The sequence below is a fragment of the Miscanthus floridulus genome, unplaced genomic scaffold (assembly GCF_019320115.1).
Source record: "Miscanthus floridulus cultivar M001 unplaced genomic scaffold, ASM1932011v1 fs_53_1_2, whole genome shotgun sequence".
NCBI classification, from domain to species: Eukaryota; Viridiplantae; Streptophyta; class Magnoliopsida; order Poales; family Poaceae; genus Miscanthus; species Miscanthus floridulus.
The window spans coordinates 27,934-54,936 of NW_027096903.1; the positions used below are offsets into that span (position 1 = coordinate 27,934).

Consider the following 27,003-nt stretch of genomic DNA (forward strand, 5'->3'; position numbering starts at 1 on the left):
CCTGTTCATTAGCGACAGCGACGCGTGGCGGTGCAACCACACTAGCTCATGGGGCGGCACTAGGTCCATGGAGTCCCCATCGTCATCGAGCTCCTACTCCTCGGCGCCGCCTACGCTGTAGTGGTAGCCAGGGCGGTACTCGCTGCCTAGGATCTTGGACAAGTCTAGGATCTTCACTGGTAGCGACCTGTGTGCAGCCATGGCCCTACCGTCCGGTGCCAGCATCGGCTTTGCCGATGACGTCACCTCCCGTGTGGCCAGAAATAGGCCCGCCTATGGCGGTTCCGCTGGCACGAACGCTGCCTGCGCAAAGTGGATCTCGCCATTGTGCATACTACCACCAAGTCTACTGTCGACTTTGGGTGAGGAGGGATGGTAGGACTAGGGGGGAAAGAAATAAGCGCCCATGTGGAGGAGGAGATGAGCGCGTGCGCCGGTGGTTTGGGTCATGAATTTATAGGCGCTAGAGGGCTGAGAGCGGAAAGCGGCTAGAAACGGATAAGGTCCTTTATGCAATGATGGATTCACCCTCGAAACAACAATGTTAATGTATGGGTGCAAACCGACAATCTACTATGGCATTAATAAAATGGTTGCAAACCCACATTCCTACCTCGAGGTCGTGCCGAGACCCCGAGCCATTGAGCTCGGTTGCGGGGCTTTGTTTCTGAAGCTGGATTTCTCTGTGCAGGCAGCTGACCTTCCTTCCCATGGGATGGAAAGGTTGCCTTTGGCCTGAAAGCCTTGGCTTCATTAGTGCTCTGCCCTATTTGGCCTGAGTATTCCTGTTTGTTGTACGGGTCAGGACCTCATTTCCAAGCGGTGGCGTGATCGTGGGGCATCTTGCTCTGACCAAAAGTTAACACTCAGATTTGAGCAGGCCCAGATCATGCGCACTAGGATCGTGGTGGGTTTGTTTCCATGCATGCTTTTGGTGCTGCTTTGTGAGGAGGACATCATCATTGGCCCCGTGCGCCTAAGGGATTATCCGCGAGGGGTTGCTGACCCCTGTAGCTCCGTTGGTTTTAGGTCATGGATCTAGGATCCTAAGAAAGGGCTTGTCACAGGGACTTAGCTCCGCTTGTCTCGAGACTCCTAGCGACCTCAAGGGTCGTTGCGACCTATGTTTTTTTGGTCGATTTTGGCTTCGCCCCACGTGGGGAGAGGCATGTCCACCGTAACCACATGGTCGGAGCGGTTGAAAGGTCCTAATGGCTAGAGGGGGTGGATAGCCTAATAAAAATTTCTACAACAACACTTAACAAACCGGTTAGACAATTATGAGGCGAAGCAAGTATTACGCTAGCCTACTAAAAAATGCAAGCCACCTACCACAATTTTAGTTTCTATTGTCTCTAACCACACAATAGCTATGGTACTACACTAAATTAGTGTGCTCTCAAAGACTAACTAAAGAGCCACACTAACCAAACTAACAAGCTCTCACAACTAGCTACACTAAAGAGCTTGATAACTAGTTTGCGGTAATGTAAAGAGAGAGAGAGCAAGATAGGTATACCACCGCATCGAGGAGATAACCAATCAATCACAAGAATCAATATCAATGAAGACCAATCACCTCGGAATCAAATGATGAACATAATGATTTTTTACCGAGGTTCACTTGCTTGCCGGCAAGCTACTCCTCGTTGTGGTGATTCACTCACTTGGAGGTTCACGCGCTAATTGGCATCACACACCAAACTCTCAATAGGGTGCCGCACCACCAATATAAGATGAGGATCACACAAGCCACGAGCAATCCACTAGAGTACCTTTTTGGAAATCCACCAGGGAAAGGTCAAGAACCCCTCATAATCACCACGATCGGAGCCAGAGACAATCACCACCCTCCGCTCAACGATCCTTGCTGCTCCAAGCTGTCTAGGTGGCAGCAACCACCAAGAGTAACAAGCGAATCCCACAGTGAAACACGAACACCAAGTGCCTCTAGATGCAAACACTCAAGCAATGCACTTGGATTCTCTCCCAATCTCACAATGGTCATAAATCAATGATGGAGATGAGTAGGAGGGCTTTGGCTAAGCTCACAAGGTTGCTATGTCAATGCAAATGGCCAAGAGGGTGAGCTTGAGCTAGCCATGGGGCTTAAATAGAAGTCCCCATGAAATAGAGCCGTTGTACCCCTTCACTGGGCACAACATGGGGTGACCAGACGCTCCGGTCATATCGACCGGACGCTAGACCTCAGTGTTCGGTCACGCGATGCATGCCACGTGTCCCCTCTCTTCAAATGTTGATCACCTGATCTCAATGGTAAAGTGATGACCGGACGCAGCAGCTCAAAGTGACCGGACGCTGAACGCTAGCGTCCGGTCGTTTCCAATAAGCATCCAGAGATGACTTTTCATGATCGGACGCGTCTGGTCATGCTCGACCGAACACTCCCTGCGTTTGGTCACACGGTGACTCCCCTGTGCACTGCCACGTCAGCAGGACCAGATGCACCCTATCAGCGTCCGGTCACTTAGTGACCCAACATCTGGTCAGAGACCGATGCCATCATCTTCATGCTTCACCTGACCGGACGCGCTGGTCCTATAGAGACCAGCATCCGGTCACTTATAGTGACCTCTATCTTTTCTATCTAGGGTGTCGGTGGCACCGTCTGACTATCCACACTCTTCAAGCGGACACTCCGCCGGTGAAGTTCCTAACCCTTGCTCAAATGTGCCAACCACCAAGTGTATCACCTTATGCACATGTGTTAGCATATTTTCACAAATGTTTTCAAGGGTGTTAGCACTCCACTAGATCCTAAATGCATATGCAATGAGTTAGAGCATCTAGTGGCACTTTGATAACTGCATTTCGATACAAGTTTCACCCCTGTTAATAGTATGGCTATCAATCCTAAATGTGATCACACTCACTAAGTGTCTCAATCACCAAAAACAAAATAACTCCTACCATTTATATCTTTGCCTTGAGCCTTTTGTTTTTCTCTTTCTTCTTTTCAAGTCCAAGCACTTGATCATCACCATGGCATCACCATCATCATGTCATGATCTTCATTTGCTTCACCACTTGGAATGTGCTACCTATTTCATGATCACTTGATAAACTAGGTTAGAACTTAGGGTTTCATCAATTCACCAAAACCAAACTAGAGCTTTCAATCTCCCCCTTTTTGGTAATTGATGATAACCCTTTCACAAAGATATGAATTGAAATTCAATTGAATCCATGTTGCTTGTCTAAGCATATTTACCATGTGTAAAGGATATGGACAAGTTTCATGAACCCCAAATGGTAGCAATTGCTCCCCCTATATATGTGCTAAGAGTTTGGATTGTAGCTTGCACATATGCTTGGATAGGAAATATAGGAGACAATGTCTACCAAATGATGCTAAGGTATAAAAGATGGACCTTCGAAGCGTGATATCAATCGGAGTGCACCAATATACCATCCTTAGCACCATGGTTAGCTTGATACCACTTGGAAACACTTGGAAATGAAATCACTAGATAACCTATGCATGCTAGATTTTCATTTCATCATTCAAACCTATAACTAGCATACACCACACAAGCATGGATATTGAAATTTAAAACTTGTGCCATGCAAGCAAACATATGAGATGCACATTCAAATGCACCAAACAAGTTCCTGAGCTTGCTCCCCCTACTTGTGTGCTCAAAATTTTAATTTATCCCTTTCCTTTGTCATATTTCTCCCCCTATGTCAAATTCTCCCCTTTGTTGTCTTTTTCACTATCTTTATACACTATTTCTCCCCCTTTATCATCAATGACCACAAAGGTTCAAAATGTAGATAGGTTGAGATTATCAATGTCAATCAATGGGGTGAGGATCATTTTCCCAAATTTGGTCCAATCTAGATCATTTGCCAAAGATATTTAACTCGGTTTGATCCAAGGACAAGCTTCTTCACACCTCCAAATAAGGGTTATCTTGTACCAAGTTGAGTTAAACACTTAGAGCTCATTTTCTAGATTAAACACTAGGTTTACAAGCCCACAAACATGTCATATGCTACCACTAGATCAAAATAAGCATAGAAGCAATAGTGGTACCATACAATCATCAAAATCATTTGATTTTCATGAATGAGCCTATCAAATATGAAAGATGTCTAGATGCACTAAACATGTCTTTAGCAAGGATGCATGCCATGCCAATCAACTTTTACCTTACATTGCTCGAAGGAGAGGCATGTCATATAAGTGGGGGGTGCATCAACACATATTTGAGAAATCCAATATGTTCAACTCATTCCTTAGCTTGTAAAACCTTTTCTCATCCAATGGCTTGGTGAATATATCAGCAAATTGATCTTCGGTGCGTACACTCTCAATGCAAATGTCTTCCTTTTGTTGGTGATCTCTTATGAAATAGTGGCGGACATCAATGTGCTTTGTTCTTGTATGTTGAACCGGATTGTTGGTCAACTTGATTGCACTCTCATTGTCACATAGCAATGGCACTTTCTTGAACTTGATTCCAAAGTCACTCAAAGTGGTCTTCATCTAAAGTATTTGTGTACAACAACTACCGGCAGATATGTATTCGGCTTCGGCGGTTGATAATGCAATACTATTATGCTTCTTTGATGACCATGAAACAAGTGACCTTCCTAACAATTGACATGTGTCCGAGGTGCTCTTCCTTTCAACCTTGCATCCCGCATAATCCGAGTCAGAGTATCCAACTAGCTCAAACTTTGCTCCTTTGGGATACCACAAACCAACATTTTTTGTATGCTTCAAGTACCTCAATATTCTCTTTATAGCCTTCAAATGACTTTCTCTTGGTGAGGCTTAAAATCTTGCACACATGCATATACTAAACATGACATCCGGTCTTGATGCGGTCACATAGAGTAGGCTTCCAATCATAGACCGATATAATTTTTGATCCACCATATTTCCACTTGCATCACAATACAAGTTGCCATTTGTTCCCATTGGTGTACTAATAGCTTTGCTATCACTCATGCCAAACTTTTTTATCATGTCCTTGATATATTTGCCTTGACTCACAAATGTACCATTCTTCACTTGCTTGATTTGAAGACCAAGGAAGTAACTTAACTCTCCAATCATTGACATCTCAAACTCATTAGCCATCATCTTTCCAAACTCTTTACAAAAATCTTGATTTGTTGATCCAAATATGATGTCATCAACATAGATTTGCAACACAAATAAATCTTTTCCAATCTTCTCGATGAAAAGAGTGGTGTCAACCTTGCCCATCATGAACCCTTTAGAGAGTAGGAAGTCCCTCAATCTCTCATACCATGCTCTAGGTACTTGCTTCAAGCCATACAATGCCTTCTTCAACTTGTACACATGGTCGGGCTTCTTGTCATCTTCAAAATCAGGAGGTTGCTCAACATATACTTCTTCATTGATGTAACCATTGAGAAATGCACTCTTAACATCCATTTGATAGAGCTTGATGTTGTGGGCATAAGCAAAGGCTAGCAAGATTCTATTTGCTTCCAATCTAGCAACCGGGGCATATGTTTCTCCAAAGTCAAGACCTTCAACTTTTGTATAGCCTTGTGCTACCAATCTTGCTTTGTTCCTTACTACTATCCCATCTTGATTTTGCTTGTTTCTAAAGACCCATTTGGTTCTAATCACATTGTGTCCCTTTGGTCTCCCTACTAGTTCCCATACTTGGTTTCTTGTGAATTTATTCAATTCTTCATGCATACCATTCACTCAATCAACATCCTTTAATGCTTTATCTATCTTCTTTGGTTCAATGGATGACACAAATGAGAAATACTCACAAAATGAAGCCAATCTTGATCTTATTTGTACACCTCTAGAAATATCACCAATTATAGTGCCCAATGGATGATCCCTTATAATATTTGTTGGTTGGAGCATTGGAACTTGATTGCTTACACTTGCTTGATCATTGGGTTGAGATGATGTACTAGCCACTTGATCTTTTCATTATCATGAGAGCCACTTGTACTAGCTTGATTTGTATCATCTTGCACATTTAAGTTAGAGAGCACTTGCACTTGATCATCTTCATCATCATTCACTTGCCTAGGCCTCAATTCATCAACATTCATGTTCTTCATGACATTTGAAAGTTGAATACCTCTAACATCTTCCAAGTTTTGATTCTCTTCTTATGAACCCTTGGTTTCATCAAATTCAACATCATGAACTTCCTCAAAAGTACCACTATCTAAATTCCAAACTTTATATGCTTTACTTGTAGTGGAAAAACCAAGTAGGAATCCTTCATCACATTTCTTGTCAAACTTGCCCAATCTAGTGTGTTTCTTCAAGATATAGCATTTGCAACCAAAGACCCAAAAATATGCAATGTTGGGCTTTCTACCATTCAAGAGCTCATATGGTGTCTTCTCTTTCAATGGGTGACAATAGAGGCGGTTGCTACAATAGCAAGCCATGTTGATAGCTTCGGCCCAAAAAGATTGACTCACATTGTACTCACTAAGCATAGACCTTGCCATATCAATAAGTGTTCTATTCTTCCTCTCAACAAGGCCATTTGATTGTGGAGTGTATTTGGCCAAGAATTGATGTCTAATTCTAAATTCATCACACAACTCATCAATTCTAGTGTTCTTGAACTCACTACCATTGTCACTTCTAACTCTCTTCATGGTTGTTTCAAACTCATTGTGAATGCCCTTGATAAATGATTTGAATGTTGTAAACACATTACTTTTGTCCACTAGAAAGAATACCCATGTGTATTTAGTGTAATCTTCCACTATCATAAAGCCATATTTGTTACCACCGATGCTAGTGTATTGTGTTGGCCCAAACAAATTCATGTGCAACAACTCAAATGCTTTACTAGTGCTCATCATACTTTTCTTAGGATGGGTGTTTCCAACTTGTTTTCTAGCTTGATAAGAGCTATAAAGCTTATCCTTCTCAAACACAACATCTTTTAAGCCTCTAACCAAGTCATGCTTAACCAATCTATTCAATTGTTTTATTCCAACATAACCAAGTCTTCTATGCCATAACCAACCCATGCTAGATTTAGTGAACAAGCATGTTGATAATTTAGCTTCACTAGCATTGAAAACAGCCAAATATAGATTCTCATATCTAAAACCTTTGAAGATCAAATTAGAGCCATCTACACTTATGATCTCTACATCATCTACCCCAAATATGCATTTGAATTCAAGATCACACAATTGAGCCACGGATAGCAAATTAAAGTTCAAGCTCTCTACTAGCAATACATTAGATATGCTCATGTCATTGGATATTGCAATCTTACCAAGACCTTTGACCTTGCCTTTGCCATTGTCACCAAATGTGATACTATCATAACCATCATTGATAGTGGTGTTGATTGAGTTGAACATTCTTGCATCACCGGTCATGTGTTGAGTGCACCTATTATTAAGAACCCAATGCCTTCCTCTGGCTTTGTAATTGACCTACAAAAGAAGATTAATTCTTTTTAGGTACCCAAACTTGCTTGGGTCCTTGAAGGTTAGTCACTAAGCTCTTTGGTACCCAAATGGCTTTCTTCTTTGAGCCCATCCATGGTTTACTAATGAACTTAGCCTTTACACCATTTGCACCCTTTGTAAGCATATAAAAATAAGCAAGCTTAATAGAGGATACATTAGTATTTTTGCTCTTATTTTTACATTCATGCTCTTTAAGACCAACTTGCTTGCAACTAGTGCAAAACCAACCATTGTTCTTCACAAACTAGTCTTGTGAGGAGCAAAAGTCGTCTTGTCTTTCTTGGGGGTATAGCCCAATCCCTCTTTGTAGAGAGAAGCTCTTTAGCTACCCAAGCACATAAGCAAGAGGTCCTCACCACCATAGGCCTTAGCCAAAGTGTGAGTGAGCTTGTTGACCTCTTTCTTGAGGTTCTCATTCTCAACCATTAGTGAGGCATCACAAGTGAAACCATCACTACTAGATGAGGTGGAAGTAGAAGTACTATAAGAAGGGTTAGTGGGAGCAACAATGATAGGCATAGATAATGATTCATCGATTATATCACAAGTTAAGCCTATATTGCAAGTTTTAACATGCTTTTTTTTATTTTGCTTATCAAGCAAAGAGGAATGAGCCTTTTCAAGCTTTTTGTGAGCCTTGCCGAGCTTCTCATGGGCTTCCTCTAGCCTTTCATGAGTTGCTTTGAGCTCATCAAGGGCTTGCTTAAGGGCTTTTACCTCCTTATTCAAGCTCTTGCATTCCCTTCTCTTAATGTCAAAGTGTTCTTTAGCATCTTCTAGCATGTCATATAATTCATCTTTAGTAGGTTCATCATCATCACTATCACTATCATTTTCATTATTATGTTCATCATCACTTCCATCATCACAAGTTTGTACCTTAGTGGCCTTAGCCATGAAGCATGGAGTGTTGAAGAGAGAAGGCTTCTCATTGATAGCAATGCTTGCAAGTGCCTTCTTCTTGGTGGTCTTGTCATCATCACTTGAGAAAGCATCACTATCCTAAGCGACCACATATGAACCACCTTTCTTCTTCTTGAAGGTCATCTTGTCCTTCTTTTCTTTCTTTTCCTTCTTGTCCTTCTTCTTGTTCTTCTTGTTGTCATTATCATTGTCGTTATTGTATGGACATTGAGCAACAAGATGATCTTTGCTTCCACATTTGAAGCACCTTCTTGACTCTTCCTTGTTCTTGGATGAAGATTTCTTTCTTCTAGCATGGTACCCTTTCTTCATCATGAATTTGTCAAATTTCTTGACAAAGAGAGCCATCTTCTCATCATCATCATCATCCCATGAGCCATCATCTTCACTTGATGTTTCTTGCCTTGCCTTGCCCTTGGATGATGTGGCTTTGAATGCCACATTCTTCTTCTTCTCATCTTTCTTCTCCTTCTTTTTTCCTTCTTGTCATCATCTCTATATGTATCATCGATCATTATATCTCCCAACACTTGGTTTGGTGTCATGGTGTCCAAACCACACCTCACTAGAATAGTGACTAATGTGCCAAATCTTGAAGGTAAGCATCTTAAGAACTTGTGGGAGAAGTCCTTGTCCTTCACCTCTTCTCCAAGTGCTTTGAGATCATTGACAAGCACTTGAAGCCTATGAAACATCTCCGGCACACTCTCATCCTCCTTCATCTTGAAGCTTGCGAACTTCTTTTTGAGAATATATGCCTTTGCACCCTTCACAGCTTGAGTGCCCTCAAATGATTCTTCCAACTTCTTCCAAGCCTCATGAGTCATCTCAATATTCTTGATTTGCTCAAATGTTCTCTCATCAATTGCATCATGAATGGCACTTAGAGCAATGTTATTATTTTGGAGAAGCACTTCTTCGGCCATGGTGGGATTCTCTGAATTACCAATCTCAATTTTGGTTTCTACCACCTTCCACACTTTTCTATTGATTGACTTGATATGTATGGTCATCTTCGATTTCCAATACGGATAATTTGTGCCATCAAATTGGGGTGGCTTCTTGGTGTTGTTGATTTGAGCCATTTTTACACCGAAGGTTGTTAAGCCTCAAATCACGGTGACCTGCTCTGATACCACTTAAAAGGTCCTAATGGCTAGAGGGGGGTGAATAGCCTAATAAAAATTTCTACCACAACACTTAACAAACCAGTTAGACAATTATGAGGCGAAGCAAGTGTTGCGCTAGCCTACTAAAAAATGCAAGCCACCTACCACAATTTTAGTCTCTATTGTCTCTAACCACACAATAGCTATGGTACTATACTAAATTAGTGTGCTCTTAAAGACTAACTAAAGAGCCACACTAACCAAACTAACAAGATCTCACAACTAGCTACACTAAAGAGCTTGATAACTAGTTTGTAGTAATGTAAAGAGAGAGAGCAAGATAGTTATACCGCCATGTCGAGGAGTGAACCAATTAATCACAAGAATCAATATCAATGAAGACCAATCACCTCGGAATCAAATGATGAATACAATAATTTTTTTACCGAGGTTCACTTGCTTGCCGGCAAGCTACTCCTCGTTGTGGTGATTCACTCACTTAGAGGTTCATGCGCTAATTGGCATCACACACCAAACCCTCAATAGGGTGCCGCACCACCAACATAAGATGAGGATCACACAAGCCACGAGCAATCCACTAGAGTACCTTTTTGGCTCTCCGCCGGGGAAAGGTCAAGAACCCCTCATAATCACCACGATCGGAGCCAGAGACAATCACCACCCTCCGCTCAACGATCCTCGCTGCTCCAAGCTCTCTAGGTGGTGGCAACCACCAAGAGTAACAAGCGAATCCCACAGCGAAACACGAACACCAAGTGCCTCTAGATGCAAACACTCAAGCAATGCACTTGAATTCTCTCCCAATCTCACAAAGATGATAAATCAATGATGGAGATGAGTGGGAGGGCTTTGGCTAAGCTCACAAGGTTGCTATGTCAATGCAAATGGCCAAGAGGGTGAGCTTGAGCTGGCCATGGGGCTTAAATAGAAGCCCCCATGAAATAGAGCCGTTGTACCCCTTCACTGGGCACAACACAGGGTGACCAGACGCTCCGGTCATATCGACCGGACGCTAGACCTTGGTGTTCGGTCACGCGATGCATGCCACGTGTCCCCTCTCTTCAAATGTTGATCACCCGATCTCAATGGTCAAGTGATGACCGGACGCAGCAGCTCAAAGTGACCGGACGCTGAACGCTAGTGTCCGGTCGTTTCCAATAAGCATCCAGAGATGACTTTTCACGATCAGACGCGTCTGGTCATGCTCGACCGGGCACTCCCTACATTTGGTCACACGGTGACTCCCCTGTGCACTGCCACATCAGCAGGACCGGATGCACCCTATCAGTGTTCGGTCACTTAGTGACCCAACATCTGGTCAGAGACCGACGCCATCATCTTCATGCTTCACCTGACCGGATGCGCTAGTCCTATAGAGACCAGCGTCCGGTCACTTATAGTGACCTCTGTCTTTTCTATCTAGGGCATCGGTGGCACCATCTGACTATCCACACTCTATGAGCAGACACTCCGCTGGTGAAGTTCCTAACCCTTGCTCAAATGTGCCAACCACCAAGTGTATCACCTTGTGCACATGTGTTAGCATATTTTCACAAATGTTTTCAAGGGTGTTAGCACTCCACTAGATCCTAAATGCATATGCAATGAGTTAGAGCATCTAGTGGCACTTTGATAACCGTATTTCGATACGAGTTTCACCCCTGTTAATAGTACGGCTATCAATCCTAAATGTGACCACATTCACTAAGTGTCTCAATCACCAAAAACAAAATAACTCCTACCATTTATACCTTTGCCTTGAGCCTTTTGTTTTTCTCTTTCTTCTTTTCAAGTCCAAGCACTTGATCATCACCATGGCATCACCATCATCATGTCATGATCTTCATTTGCTTCACCACTTGGAATGTGCTACCTATTTCATGATCACTTGATAAACTAGGTTAGCACTTAGGGTTTCATCAATTCACCAAAACCAAACTAGAGCTTTCAGTGGTGCGCCTCATCGGGGTCGATGGATAATCTGAGCGGGACCCGATATCATCCCCAATCGACGTGGAGTTCGACTGTGCCTCACATGAGATGTCCCGTAGATCATCAGCCGTCAATCCTGTTGGTCCCCAACCGCCTCCACAGCAGCCAGAGGGCAAGATGCCTCTCCCCCAAAGGGGTCAACCCGGGAGACTTTGAAGTGGATGACTCGAACACAGGGAGATATGGTCATGTGGCTCTGCACCACCAATTAGATCCATGGGGGGCCATCTCCTCCCTGCCCCTATCCCTTTTTTGGCCTCAGCCCTTCTAAGGACTGGCCGAAAGGTTCTATTCCTAGGCACGACGCGGGGTCATGGACGTGGCGGGTCGCTCTACGTGTGGACTCAAGGGGTCGCTGCGTGGCTTAACAGCGACCGCTTGCATATGATGTAGGAGAAGGTCGTGCAAGAAATTAAAGAAGTGAGAAAAGAGGGCTCAGGTCTTACGTGTGCTCCGCCCGTTGCCTTTTCATGTCCTACCCTTCATCTTGTTCTTCTAGGGCTATTCCTATCTATGATACCTTCATGAACGGCGTTAATTATAGAGGATAGGAGGATTGTCATAGATTTGGGAAGGAGAGCTAAGGGTAGAATCTGCGTAGCTACTCAATGTTCTAGGAATTGGTGTAGACTTCACCGGCGTCATTCATGAGTCGGTAGGATCCCAGGCGGATGACTTCGGCGATGATGTAGGGTCCTTCCTAGGGCGGTGTCAGCTTGTGCATGTCCTTGGTGGTTTAGATTCGCCATAGGACGAGGTCGCCAACTTGGAATGCTCGCTCTCTACGTTCTTGTTGTGATACCTCCACAGCGCTTACTGGTACTTTGTGGAGCGGTGAAGCATAGTCTCATGGGCATCATCCAGTTGGTCGAGTGCGTCTTGCCGGTCTTTCTCCGCTTTGGCTTCGTCGTACGCCAGGACTCGCGGTGCTCCATAGTCGAGGTTGATCGGTAGGACGGCCTCGGTGCCATACACCATGAAGAACGGTGTAAAGCCAGTGGACCAGTTCTGAGTCGTCCTCAAGCCCAAAAGCATGGCCGATACCTCCCCCACCCATCACCCCACAAATTTTTCAAGCCTATCGAAGATGCAGGGTTTGAGAGCCTGAAGTATCATGGCGTTCGCACGCTCCACTTGGCCGTTCGTTCGTGGGTGAGCGACGGAGGCCCAGTCGACTCAAATGTCGTGGTCATCGCAAAATCGGAGGAACTTCTTCTCGATGAAGAGCGTATCGTTGTCAGTGATTAAGGAGTTTGGGACCCCAAATCTATATATGACGTCGAGGAAGAATTCCACCGCGTCTTCAAATCTTACTCTTGTTATGGGTTTATCTTCGATCCATTTGGTGAACTTGTCGATTGTCACCAGAAGATGGGTGTAACCCCCAGGGTGCTTTCCTGAATGGTCCGAGCAGGTCGAGCCCCTAGGTTGTGAAGGGCCACGTTAACGGGATGGTTTGTAGCTCTTGTGCAGGCAAGTGTGTTTGCTGCGTGTAAAACTGGCATCCTTTGCAGCTTCGTATGATTTGTTGGGCATCCGCGACCGCTGTGAGCCAGTAGAAGCCTTGCCGAAAGACTTTCCCGACCAGCGTTCTGGGCGCTACATGATGTTCGCAGATTCCCACGTGGGCTTCTTGTAGAAGCCGACGCCCTTCTTCCTACAAAATGCATCTCTAGAGAATCCCTGAGGTGCTGTGCTTGTAGAGGATGTTTCCTATGATCATGTAGGATTTTGCAGCACCTTGCTAGGTGTCGCGCCTCCGTTAGGTCATCTGTTAAATTCCCTCACTCTAGATATTCTATGAAAGGCACAGTCCAATCTGACCTGGTGTTCGTCACCGCCTGGTCGATCGCCATCAGTCCAAGAGGTCTCGCGGCCTCTGGGTAGCGGTGGTGTTCGACCGGCAGGGTGGGTTCTGCCTTGCCAGCTGCGCCTATCATTAGGTCATGAGACCAAATGGCTTGTACCGATGGTTCATGCACGTCGTTGACGAACACTCCCAACGGGGCTGGTCCCTAACTCAACGCGATCTTAGCTAGGGAATCAGCGGCTAGGTTGTCTCGCCTGAGGATGTGGTGGAGTTCTAGCCCGTCGAATCTTTCTTCGAGTTTCCGAACTTCGTTATAGTAAGCCGCCATCTTGCTATCGTGACATGATGCTTCTTTCATGACCTGGCTTATGACCAGCTCTGAGTCCCCCTTGATGAAGAGGCGACGGACGCCCAGCTCAGAGGCAGTTATGAGGCCATGGATGAGGGCTTCATATTCCGCAATGTTGTTGGGTGCCTGAAAGTGGAGTTAGAAGGCGTACTCCACGTGCTCTCCTATTGGGGAGATTATCCTGGCCCCCGCTCCCACGGCCATGAGCGACCCATTGAAATACAACGTCTAGTATTCCTGATATGTCGGAGGTGGAGGCGTCTGTATTTTGGTCCATTCAGCAATGAAGTCCATGAGGACTTGCGATTTGATCGCCGTTCTTGGGACGTATGTGATGTGGTAACCCATGAGCTCGGCTACCCATTTGGCCACACGACCAGAGGCATCACGGTTTTGAACCACGTCACCGAGCGGGGCAGACGCCACGACTATAATGGGGTGCCCCTCAAAGTAGTGCAGCAACTTTCATTTGGCAATGAGGATGGCGTAGATAAGCTTCTAGATCTATGGGTAACGCACCTTAGTGTCCAATAGAACTTCGCTGATGAAGTATACCGGCCTCTAGATCTTGTGCGAGTGCCTGCTTTCTTCTCGCTCGACGACGAGCGCCACATTGACCACCTGGGTGGTTGCGGCAATGTAGAGAAGGAGTGGTTCCCCCTTCTCTGGCGATACCAGTGTGGCGGTCGTTGCTAGGAACGCTTTGAGCTTCTTGAAGGCCTCCTACGCTTCAGTCGTCCAGGTGAACTGGTCGGCCTTTCTAGGAGCCTATATAGTGGCATGCCGTGGTCCCCTAGCCGCGAGATGAATCGGCTAAGGGAGGCTAGGCATCCCATGAGCTTCTGGACTCCCTTTAGGTTCGTGATGGGACCTAGATTCTTGATCGTTGTAATCTTCTCCGGGTTGGCTTCGATGCCCCGCTTGAAAACAATGAACCCGAAAAGCTTTTCCTTGGAGATCCCAAAAACGCACTTTTTAGGGTTGAGCTTGATCCAGAATTCTCTGAGACGAGTAAAGGCGGCCTCTAGGTTGCTAACCAGCTGGTCAGCTTTCCTAGACTTTATGACGATGTCTTCGATGTAGACTTCTACGATGTCCCCGATGAGTTCGCCGAGGCATCAGTTCATGTACCTCTGGTAGGTGGCTCTTGCGTTCTTGAGTCCAAACGGCATGGTGACGTAGCAGTAGGTGCCGAACGGGGTGATGAAGGAAGTTGTGAGCTGGTCGGTCTCCTTCATCGTGATTTGATGATACCTTGAATATGCGTCCAGGAAGGAGAGGGTTTCGCAACCTGTGGTCGAGTCAATGACTTGATCGATTCACGATAGCGGGTAGGGTACCTTTGAACATGCCTTGTTTAGGTTGATGTAGTCCACGCACATCCTCTAGGTCCCATTCTTCTTCTGAACCAGGACCGGGTTAGCGATCCATTCGGGGTGAAAGACTTCCTTGATGAATTCTGCCGCCAGGAGCCTGGCGATTTCTTCTGCAATGGCCTTCCACCTTTCGTCGTCAAAACGATGGAGGCGCTGTTTGATCGGTTTGGATCCGAGCAAGATATCGAGGCTATGCTCGGTGACCTGCCTCGGGATTCCTGGCATGTCAGAAGGTTTCCATGCAAAGATGTCCCGATTTCGGAGCAGGAAGTCGGTGAGCTCGTGCTCTTGCTGGTCGAAAAGGCTGCAACCGATCCGAACGGTTTTGCTGGTGTCTTCGGGGTCAACTTGTACCGCCTTGGTGTCCTCAGTGGGCTTGAAGGCTCCCACAGACTGCTTCCTTGTGCTGGACTCGGGTGCGACTTTGGTCATGGTAGCCTGAGGTTCGAATTGCTGCCGCCGCGATGTTGAGGTTTTCCTCATCGTAAGAGTGCGCCTGGTAGCCTGAGACTCGGGCTTGATAAGCGCCAGGGAGGTCGATTACCTCGAAGTCGAGCGTCTCCATCCGAAAGTTTGCTCGTCCTCCAAATGTAACGGGCAGGGTGATCCGCCCGAGGGGTGATACTCGCATGCCGGGTACGACCCCATAGACAGGGGCATTCATCGGCCGTATTGCTGCTCTGAAAAGGTGATCATTATTTATTTTTTAAAGAAAAATCTTAGACTGGACAGTACAATGAAGCGGCGACATCAACTTCAAAGGGGTCGAGCATCTACAATAACAACTAAAACAAAGAAACTAACAACGGACAAACTACAATTTATAAAGAAAAGACAGAACAATCTACAACTTCATTAAGCAACATCGCTCAAATAAAAAATCATCTAGTACGAGTACACAAAGTGTCTGTGGTACATAAGCTGCAAACTCCAATATGGAAGGCCCCCCAAATCTTCTAATAATCTTCCTCTAGAAACCTGCTCTAACCGTCGAAAGGTTGGGTTAAACCTGATATTTATGGCGCCGTGCGTGGAGCCACCGTCAGTGCATTGACCGCGGAGGGAATTTAAACACGGTCAAGGTGATGACTCGAGGATGACACAGCATTGTTTCATAGTGTACACGCTAGCTAGCTAGTATACAACTACGACGACGTACGTAAGCCAGCAAGGGGTGAGGTGAGTTTCTCTGGTAAGCAAGAGCTGTTATTGGTGAGACTTTCTGGGCGGATTGGAGTGCACTGCCAACGGTTTCTTCGCGGACAGTTGGCGCCGGCAGGGCATGACGGATGCTTGCATAGGCTAGGCTGAGATCACCGAGGATTGATGTCACTGCAGAGACTGCACTGCAGCGACGAATGAAGACAACACACGCACTTGAAGTTGAAGAGAAACAGATCGAGGGCTGGTTCAGTTTCTCCTAAATTTTTATGCCTATCACATTGAATATTTAGACACATATATAAAATATTAAATATAAACTAAAAAAGTAACTAATTGCACAGATTACGATTACTTTATGAGACGAATCTTTTAAGCATAATTAGTCAATGATCTAACAATAAAGTGCTACAGTAACATATATGCTAATGGCGAATTAATGAGGCTTAATAAATTTGTATCGCGGTTTACTGACGAATTCTGTAATTTGTTTTTTTATCAGTATCCGAACACCCCATGCGACATCCCCACGTAACATCCGATGTAACACCCCAAAACTTTACACCCTGAATCTAAATACCACCCGAAACAACCGTCCGCCTTGTTTAGTTCCTCCTCTGAAGTTTAGTCCCTATCATATCATATGTTTAACATATGCATAGAGTATTAAATATAAACTAAAAAATAACTAATTGCTTAGATTGTGGCTACTTTACGAGACGAATTTTTTAAACCTAATTCGTCCACTATTTGATAATATGATGCTACAGTAATTAGGCCAACAAGGAAGTCAGTTCTACTGTCCACGGATAACGATACCGAATTGATCCCTCGCATTGCATGATATTATGCTCTACCATAAACGCAATGTCCCTCACTGCTAGCTAGCTACTACTCCTATAGCTCGATGCCTAGGCATACACGACGTGAGGTCACCTGCATTCACATTGTTGAAAAACACAAATGATTCAGAGCCCGTCTGGCCGGGCTCCGAGCGGCTCCGGCTCCTCTAACGTCTCCCTATTCATCTCCTGTAGCGACATTGTTCATCGAAACCGTTTTTCTCTCTCATCCTTTCCTCTATCACTGACAGCGCCGAAGCTGGAGAAGCTCGTTTTTTTTTACTCCACCGGCTCCAGCTCCTGCGCACTACAATTGAGCTACAATGTGGGAGCCAGAGCCGGCGGGAGCCCGGCCAAACGCGCCCTCACTAGCAAATGCAACAACGATGAACAATCAATGATACAAATACAAACCTAGACCTAGACCTCCTCATCTCCTCAATGCATTGCAATGTTTTAAATAGCCGGCTAAACCATTTAGCTATCTATGTCCAAACTATAACCGGCTATAGCAGCAGCTAAGGGTTAACTTATAAAAAAAACTTAGTTAAATTCATTTCAAATAGTTATAGTCAGAGATAGCGGAGGCTATAGCCAGAAATTAAAAACCTGCATGCATTGCCAAGGCTTAGCGAGGCGAGAGCGAGAAACACAACTAAAACAACATGCATCAACTATCTGCACCACTCATAAGCTGAAGCAACAAATTAACTGGCTAGCTAGTCCCGATCATCGAAAGCTAAACGAAATTCCTCTGTCAAAGCGAAACAGACAGCTAGGACCTAGGAGTGCAAAATGACGTCAGCCATCCAAGTCGTCGTCGTCGTCGCCGCCAGTCAGTCCTGGAACCCGGTGGTGCGCTTCCACACCGCGTCCCGGACCTTGAGCGTCCGGCCGACGACCCCGTTCTTCAGCGACAGCGACGCGGCGCGGCGGCGCCCCGCCAGCTCGTGGGGCGGCACCCAGTCCACGGAGTCCTCGTCGTCATCGAGTTCCCAGTCACCGGCACCGCCTGCGCCGTAGTGGTAGCCAGGCCGGTACTCGCTGCCCAGGATCTTGGACCAGTCCGGGATCTTCACCGGCAGCGACCCGTGAGCGGCCCTGCCGTCCGGCGCCAGCGACGGCTTCGCCGGCGACGCCTTCCGCGCGGCCCGAAACGGGCCCGCCTGCGGCGGTTCCGCCGGCGCGAACGCGCCCCAGATGTCCGACTCGTCGAAGTCCTCGCCAGCGCCACCGGCGGCGGCTGCTGGGCTCGTCGGCACGACGACGCCGTGCGGCGCCTGCGCCAAGTGGAGGTACCGGCGCTCCGTCGCCGCCGACCGCGTGGTCCTCGCCATTGTGCGTACTACCGCCACGTCTACCGTCGACTTCGGGCGAGGAGGGGATGGTAGGACCAGGGAGGGGAAAAAGAAATAAGTGCCCGTGTGGAGGAGGAGATGAGTGCGTGCGGCGGTGGTTTAGTTGGGTCGTGAATTTATAGGCGAGAAAGGAAAGCGGGTGGAAACGGATAAGGTCGTTTATGCAATGACGGTTTCGCCCTCTGAGCTCTTTAACAACAACGTTCGGATCGCTACGACCTGGAGGACGCAATGGGCGACTGTTTATTCTGATTTCTGAGCGAAGTCCGATTCGGGTAGTGAGGTGCTGCCACGTCGCTACCGTCAGCCGATGTTGATAATGTGCCAGGCCCAACGTTTTCGTTTTGGATAATGAACCAGAAATTAAAGTATTGGGCAGGATTAGTAGTAGTACAGTATATATAGTACGACGGGGAAACAGAGACTTATCTGTGTGCCAACCTGAAAACATATAGGAGAGTTTGTAGACGAGTTGTCCTCTAATTCCTTTTGTTAACCATCATGACTGTTAATGTGAAATATTCCCACTGTCTGAGCATTATTATCCGATCATGTAAAATACTACGGTCTTACGTTACAATCCTACAAAGCGGATTGGAAGACTTTTGCAGCGAAATGCGATGCGCGCTCTTACGTGTATATATGGTCAGATTGTTTCGCCGTGAACTTGTGATTGACACTTCGCTGGATGTAGAAACATAATAAAATAAAATTAGGTGGCAAATGATGACGGCGTCTGCGATGGGGGTCCAAGCCCGACGTGTCGCGGACCACCAGTCCATCACACGTACACACGCCGCTCCGGATCGTTATCCGCTGCATGGGTGCCGTCGCTTTCGGCCGGAGCTCGGAGCGATGGCAGTGGATGCGCCGGAGCGGGTGGACCCGGCCAGCAGGCGGCCGTGGCCACGCCGGGGTGGCTCCGCTCCCGCGCGCCGCGTGGGCGTGTAACCCGCGACAAGCCCGGGGCGCATCCGGACTGGCCTGGGCCGTGCGTGACAGCGCCCGTATGTCGATGCGCTTTGCAGGCACACGTGCAGTGTGGTTCTGTGTCAGCGGCTCGTCAGAGCGAGGTGCAGGAGGGCCTCTCGTTTGGTGTCTGCAAAGAGGCCGGGGAATTCGATCGCTGCGGAGACACCGGCCGGAGAGATGAGGCCGGCCAGTCTGCTTGGCGGTGGCGGTGGCGGTGGCGGTGCCGACGCGCCGTGCTGCGCCTGCGCTGCGCGTCGAAGAAATCCTGTGGGGAGCCCACGTGCACTCACGGCTGCGGCGGATGGGTGTGGCCGCGCGAACGAGCCTGGCTGGAGCCTACTCCTCGACTAGCGTTGGATCGTTCAAAGTCTAACCCGTGTCAGGCATCCACGCCATGTATGCATGCTGCAGTGGTGAATACAGTATGCGTAGAATTTTTTTTCCGTGCATGGAGGCAGCGCGGTTCACGGTGGATCGCCGTGGACACTGGACAGGAAGTGGGCCAGGGCAGTCATTGATGTCCGGTAGGCTTGAGCCCAAGTCTGTTCACAGCTATGGGAGACTGCGGGAAGACAGATGCAGGGCGGCCAACAAAATGGGCCGTGCTATATGTTGGCCGAGCGGGCCTCCTATCGCTTCCGCAAAGGACAAAAAAAAAGCCTATGAAGTCTGAGCGTTGCGGTATGATGTTTCTCCCCCACTCTATCTAATACCTAAAAGGCTAATATTAAAGAGCCAAAATTTCTCTCTTCTTTTTTTGGGCCAGCCCTCCCTAACTAATTTTTTGAATGTGAAAATTGTCTATCCTATTTTTATATAACACGTAGTTGGGTTATTTAGAAGGAAACGATAATTGTGGTCAATAAACAAAAGAAGAATGGCCAACCCAAAGTACATTGGTGGTTAGGAAGTTCCACCTCTTTGTTACTTTGGGGTTAATCAGGCTTTGACTATTGCAATGGTTCCAATCAACTTGACGGCACTGCCTTCCTAGCTCTTTGCTTTCAGTATACTGGACATCAAATTCTCATAGGCAACTTGAAAGGTCATCCACTTTTGGTATCGACAAGATGTCTGTGCTGCTTCTAACCACTAGTTTTTTTGTAGTGAACTTAATTGGCAGGTGATCCTTGGACAGACATTGGATGGCTGGATATCTGTGTATTTCCAACTCTTGTAGTGTACCTTAGAGGCCATCCTTGGGTAATGACCAGATGGGCCACACATTGGTATATGATTATTCTCTTAATGTTGGGAATTCTATGCAAACATGGAGGGAGGGCCTGCATCTTGTCCCAGTACTAGAAGTTGATTGTTCTTTTTTTTATGAAATCACCGGGGAGGAGGGAGAGACCCCACATGAATATATGGATGATTTGGCCCTTATGGCCTGATGTCAAGGTTACAATAACAACACTTCAGTACTAAAGGTTGATTGTTCTTGAGAGAAGTAAGGAGCTGAAGTAGCTCATCTTGCTACTGTGTGAAGTGTTGTACCTCTTTGTCCCTAAGAAAGCTCAATTCAAATAGTGAGTAAGACAACAAGCTACACATGGGTACAATAAAGGACATTCCAACGCATTCAGTCTGAAGTGTCTATAGTTTTGGGTCGTAGTGAAACAACACGAGAAGGGTCTGAAGTGTCTATAGTTTTGGGTGGTAGTGAAATAACACGAGAATTGGGGATTTCACTGACAATTTCAATAAGATGACCTTGAGCAGGGAGTGGCTACAATCCCTCACCTCTTAAATCCATACATCCCCATATGTATAAAATAGTGATAGAGGTGAGGTGTGAGAGAGGCAAAAGTGTCTCTACACCCACTATGCCTTCAAGAGACATAATCCGGCCAGGGAGGCTGGGAAGGGGAAACAAGAATCCAGGGAGGTTGGGCAGGGGAAACAAGAAGAGGATGATGGGGAATGGGAGGAGAGTAACTTGGGGGTAACCGCTTATCTGCAATGTTTGAAAGAAACGTAGATTTTGGAGGCCCCCTTCTCTGTCTCTAGTTTGCTCTGAGTCTTTGCCTCCATCGAGCGAAATAGGAAGGGCCGAATTTGGGAAGTCAAAGATTTTCAAACTTTGTAGTTGTGGAGGTAATAACAATAGTCCTTATATTTCGGCTGCTATTTCCTCGTCTCATCTTTGCTGGTCCACCACACCAAACCTAGTAAAATTCTCACACTTGCAAACAATGAATTTGTGGAGCTTTGGAAATAAGGCAATAGATGCGTTAGCTACCCTCCATTAGCACCACACTCTGCAATGGTGAGGTATTCAACTGGACATTGATATCTGACATGATCATCACCTTTAGTCAAAGAAAAGGCATCACTTGAGTCAATTATCTCGAGGGCATTTAGGGATGATAGCTTTTAGAGGAGAACTGACAGAGCAGGGCATCTCCACATAGTCATGCTTGTCCACATCGATCAGGGAAAGTGGCCTGGCTGATTTCTCTCGTCGATCAGCCAAAGAGCGAGATGATCAGATGATGCTAACTTGCCAAGGACAAATGGGCAGCGCCCCCGACCGTTTAATTTCGCTTATGTGGATGTACTACGAGTCATTGAACAGGGAGAACGCAACGAGAAGAGAACAAAATCACAACTCATCACCAGGACAGCTCATAAAACAAACCGAGGAACATTGTTCATGCAAAGTGCCCTGATTAATCTCCAATGATCGACCATATCAGTTCCATTTGCGGATACGTTAGACTTAATGGTCATGCATGGGGAGTTCGTGTGTGGTCCAGAAGGGGGCAGGATTAGGTTTAGAGCCCTTTACATAACGGCGTGCCATGCTAGAAGCCTCTCGAGTTTTCCTTCAGAAAGGGGCGAGGACGAGGACGACAGCTAATGCCGTCACGCTCATACAGAGCCTGCGATAAGAATCTCAATTTGTAGGGCTCGCTGTCTGCCTGTGCGTGATGCAATGCAACCCAATGATTCGCTGTTCCTGTTTGTTATTATTGCCAATCATCAAGTTTCCGAGCATCTCCATTGGCGGATAAGTACTACTATGATTTTTTTTCAGAGGATAATGCAGCTAATTGTGTTTATTTTGTAAGTATATATCCACCCCGTACTCTTCATCTGAATAATAATGTCCATGCCAAATGTGTGCCTCGTTTTTCCAACTGGCAATTTGGCAGTTGAAATATGTATATGTCGAGCAAGAAATGCAGCATGCTGACTTCAATTTAGCTGATAAGTTTTTTTTAAAGAAGAAACAAGAAGTCCTGATAGTCGCTTACGACGATGACAGCCATGCTGACAGCGCATGCGTCGCTATATATTCCACGGCGTGCACTCGGCCATATTCTTGGTTGTTTGATTTGTTTTTCTAGCTGCACGCCTGCACATATGCTTGTAGTCATCGCGCTCAGTGCTCGCTCTACTTCACAGTAGTTTCATCCACCTAGCTAATTCTTCGATCTGACAAGTTCCTAGCCACAGCATATATACGGTCATGTACCGCCACGCCACTGAAGCTGGACCAGTAATTGGAAGCACCAGAGGTTTTGTGCTTTCAGACGCACGTCAGGATCTCAATCTTTTTTCAGAACGTACAGTACGTAAGCACACAAGGCATATAGAATAAGTGAATAGCCCCTCCGATTAATCACTGGCCACCAGTTCGCGACTCTGGCTGACATAATGATGAGGGTTTAGTCGGTTGTGGGCGGCAAATTATATCCAAAAAAACCCTCAAACAGAAGCTAAACCCTTATCCCTGACTAAATTATTGTAATCAAGCGGTTGCTAAGCAAACCATCATCGAGGTGATGAGCTCGTCCTCTCCCCTGCACGAGCTAGCCGTCCTCCTCCTCCCGCGCCCCATATATATACCTCGGCTCTCCCGTCTCCGGCCTCACACACCACACAGCAAGCACAAGCGTAGAACCTGAGCTAAGCTACCAGCTAGAGAGCAGCTGCTGCTGGTCTGAGTCTGACATGGCGAAGGACATCGAAGCATCGGGGCCCGAGGCTGGCGAGTTCTCGGCCAAGGACTACACCGACCCTCCGCCGGCGCCGCTTATCGACGCGGAGGAGCTCACCAAGTGGTCGCTGTACCGCGCGGTCATCGCCGAGTTCATCGCCACGCTGCTCTTCCTCTACATCACCGTGGCCACCGTCATCGGGTACAAGCACCAGGCGGACGCGACGGCGTCGGGCCCCGACGCGGCGTGCGGTGGCGTCGGTGTCCTCGGCATCGCCTGGGCCTTCGGCGGCATGATCTTCATCCTGGTCTACTGCACCGCCGGCATCTCAGGTCCGGTCCTGCCGCCACCCTTGCATGCAGCATATATATGCGCGTGCCGCTCTTTTACTGCATTGAATCGTGTGCGTGACACGAAGATATCTATGTACGCATGCAGGTGGGCACATCAACCCGGCCGTGACCTTCGGCCTGTTCCTGGCGAGGAAGGTGTCCCTGGTCCGCGCGCTGCTTCGCTGGTCTGAAACTTGGCTGAAAAACACTGTTCCGGCTGAATTGTTGTGAGAGAAAAATACTGTTCCGGTTGAAAAAAGAAGCCGAACAAACCATTTTTAAGACAAGCGAACGGAGCCTCATCGCGCAATGCCTGGGCGCCATCTGCGGCGTGGGGCTCGTCAAGGGCTTCTAGAGCGCCTACTACGTGCGCTACGGCGGCGGCGCCAACGGGCTCAGCGATGGCTACTCCAAGGGCACCGGCCTCGCCGCCGAGATCATCGGCACCTTCGTGCTCGTCTACACCGTCTTCTCCGCCACCGACCCCAAGCGCAATGCCCGTGACTCCCACGTCCCGGTGAGTACACACATATACACAGTTAATTCAATTCTGGCCTGGTACACTGCTGATATATGAAGACATGTATATACAGTAAAACAATAGTGAACTGTTACTGTTAGCTAGTGGCAATATATACAAAGTACTCGATCGATGCTAAAGACTGTACTGTAGAGTTATGCATTCGACCAAAGGCAGAAATTAAACAGATGTTAAATAGAGCCTGCAGAAACCAGGAAGTGAGTTGAGAAAGGACTTGACCTGACGTGCATCAGTCCTTTCGACGACTTAGGACTCTCTGTCATAAAATATAAATCATTCTTGTTTTTCGAGAAGTCAGTTTTTCTAACTTTAATAAATTATATATAAAAGAATATTAATATTTATAATATATAATTAATATCATTAGATAGATCGTTGAATGTACTTATTTGGAGATAAAAATGTTGCACGTATTTTCTATAAATCTAATTAAAGTTGAGAAAATTTGACTTGCACACATTCTATAACGTTATTCTTTTTGGGACGGAGAGAGTAGCTTTAACTCAGGTTTAACTTTGCGGGAATACGAGCAAACTTCATAGTAAAAAGCCATCATCAGAAGGAAAAGCTAGAGTGCAGACTCCAGTTAAGAGTAAAAATTAATTAGAGCGCAAATCACTTCAGCGCGGGAAGCGTTTACATTAACACAAAGACCTTTGTCATAACTTGTAACCAAGTTGGGTAGGGCTGGTAAATTAAGCGTGCAACATACAAGAAACATCCTAACAAATTAATCGTCCCACTTTCTGAACATCTAGGTAGAGTCTGAATTTCTACTGCTTAGTTCATACTGAATGAACCAACGAGGCAACGCCCATATAGCAATTCAGACATGATAGCTCATGAGCCCGACAAATCAATCATTTTTCATGCCACAAATACAGTGTAATGCAACACAATTAGACATTCCATGTAGGGCACGTAATACAGCAATGGTCCCGAATCCCAGCTGTGCAGAGCTCTCAAAATCAGACGCATGTGAAGATGTATCCTGCTGCCGGATGCATGCATGAATTGGCAGTTTGGCACACTGCATATGCCAATAAAGCAGATAGGAAGATTCTCGTGTGCGTAGGCAGCAGTAGTGTCTTCAGTTGTCCCCGTCTTAATCGCTGCGCCCTCTACAGCGAACGTGAGGTGGCCATCGAATTGCAAATGATTTCATGACGATAAAATGTGTTAGGGATATATAGCAGCAAGGTGCAAAATTCCAAGAGAAACTTCTGGTCGAGTGTGGTTGCTTATTTTGCCTTTCAGATTTTGTGATGCATCCCTTTCTACTTTCTACAGTAGCTAGCTAGGAGCCTGCTAGAACCACGCGATTTCAAAATCCTGTGCTATTTTTTTCTGCTGGGACACATTTAAAAGGATACCCGTTTTGTCAGTAGCTGTTCGGATGATGTAGTGGATCATTAGGAAAATTACGATGATGTAACTGATCGATCGGCGAGCTAAATTAAAATATACGCAGCACTGACTATGGTTTTTCCTTGGATCTCTATATATATATGCAGGTGTTGGCTCCTCTCCCAATTGGGTTCGCGGTGTTCATGGTGCACCTGGCCACCATCCCCATCACCGGCACCGGCATCAACCCGGCGAGGAGCCTGGGAGCCGCGGTCATCTACAACCAGGACAAGGCCTGGGACGACCAAGTACGTACACGTATCACCTATCATTAGCACTAAGAATTTTAAAAATGGCACGATATTCAGAAAGCCTGCTCAATTTTTCTCATGCTCAATTGCTAGTTGGCAATAAAACAATGATTTTGTTTACTTAATGCGAACCAACGGCTCAGGACAAAGCTAATAAGCTAGCTCTAGCCTTACGACGACCATTGCTATTCCATCACAATGTATGTATATATATCGGGGACCTAATACCGGGATACCCCAGAAGGTGGAACCGATAACCACCGAACGTAAAAAACTTCTGGACGCATAAGGGCGCCATGTCATCCTTTGTTCGAATGACAGGAGTTCGGTTCCGCCTCGCCCGACACCCTTGGGACGGGCTCGGTCTCGCCCGAGGGCCGAGGGATAAACTCCGTCTCGCCCGACGCCTTGAGGACGGGCTCGGTCTCGCCCGAGGGCTGAGGGATGAGTTCCGTCTCGCCCGATCCCGGAGGGGTGGGGTCAGCCTCACCCGACGCCTTTATGGGATAACCCTGCCTCGCCCCAAAGGCTCAAGGCTAATCTCCGTCTCGCCCGACGCCTATAGGGCGGGCTCGGTCTCGCCCGAAGGCTAAGGGATAGATTCCGCCTCGCCCGATCCCGGAGGGATAAGGTTAGTCTCGCCCAGGAGATAGGGATTGGCCTCCGCCTCACCCGACGGCCCAGAACGAGCCTCGCCCTGATCGATATCTATCCTTGGTAACGATGGGTACAGGACGAGACAAGACGTTCGGGTCAACCATGACTCCAACGACCATACCCTGCGCCCTGACAGGAAGAGAACTGTCAGGGAACGACAGGACTGATGCTTAGACCCTTCCGGGCGCCGCAGAGCCCAAAAGGTATTACAGGTGCGTGCACCTCACTCTGTAGAGTTGTAGGCGCCGCCTTCAGCTCTGGGACACGGAACCCAACGAAGATATACGACAACCGCTACGCTCCAAGAACGGATTTGCTATCTCCACGAACGACGGATACTCCGTCACCACGCTATGGACCCAAGGGAGCGGGGGGCCCTCTTCCCGACCCCTCAGGTCCTCCAAGTCAGAGAGCCTTGGCCACGGCACTACACCGGACCCCGACCCCGAATTCTCATCATGGGAACCAGAAGGCG

At 46.9% G+C, this 27,003-nt stretch overlaps 1 protein-coding gene and 1 pseudogene across 1 annotated transcript; one reads left to right on the forward strand and one right to left on the reverse strand.

Annotated features, from left to right (window-relative positions):
• Positions 1-17,715: 17,715 nt before the first annotated feature.
• LOC136532153 (protein S40-4-like) lies at positions 17,716-18,487 on the reverse strand. The gene has a single exon (XM_066524759.1). The coding sequence runs from the start codon at positions 18,398-18,400 to the stop codon at positions 17,900-17,902; it is 501 nt and encodes a 166-aa protein (XP_066380856.1). The 5' UTR covers positions 18,401-18,487; the 3' UTR covers positions 17,716-17,899.
• A 4,829-nt stretch (positions 18,488-23,316) lies between these two features.
• Positions 23,317-25,928, forward strand: LOC136532154 (aquaporin PIP2-4-like; annotated as a pseudogene).
• Positions 25,929-27,003: the final 1,075 nt, after the last annotated feature.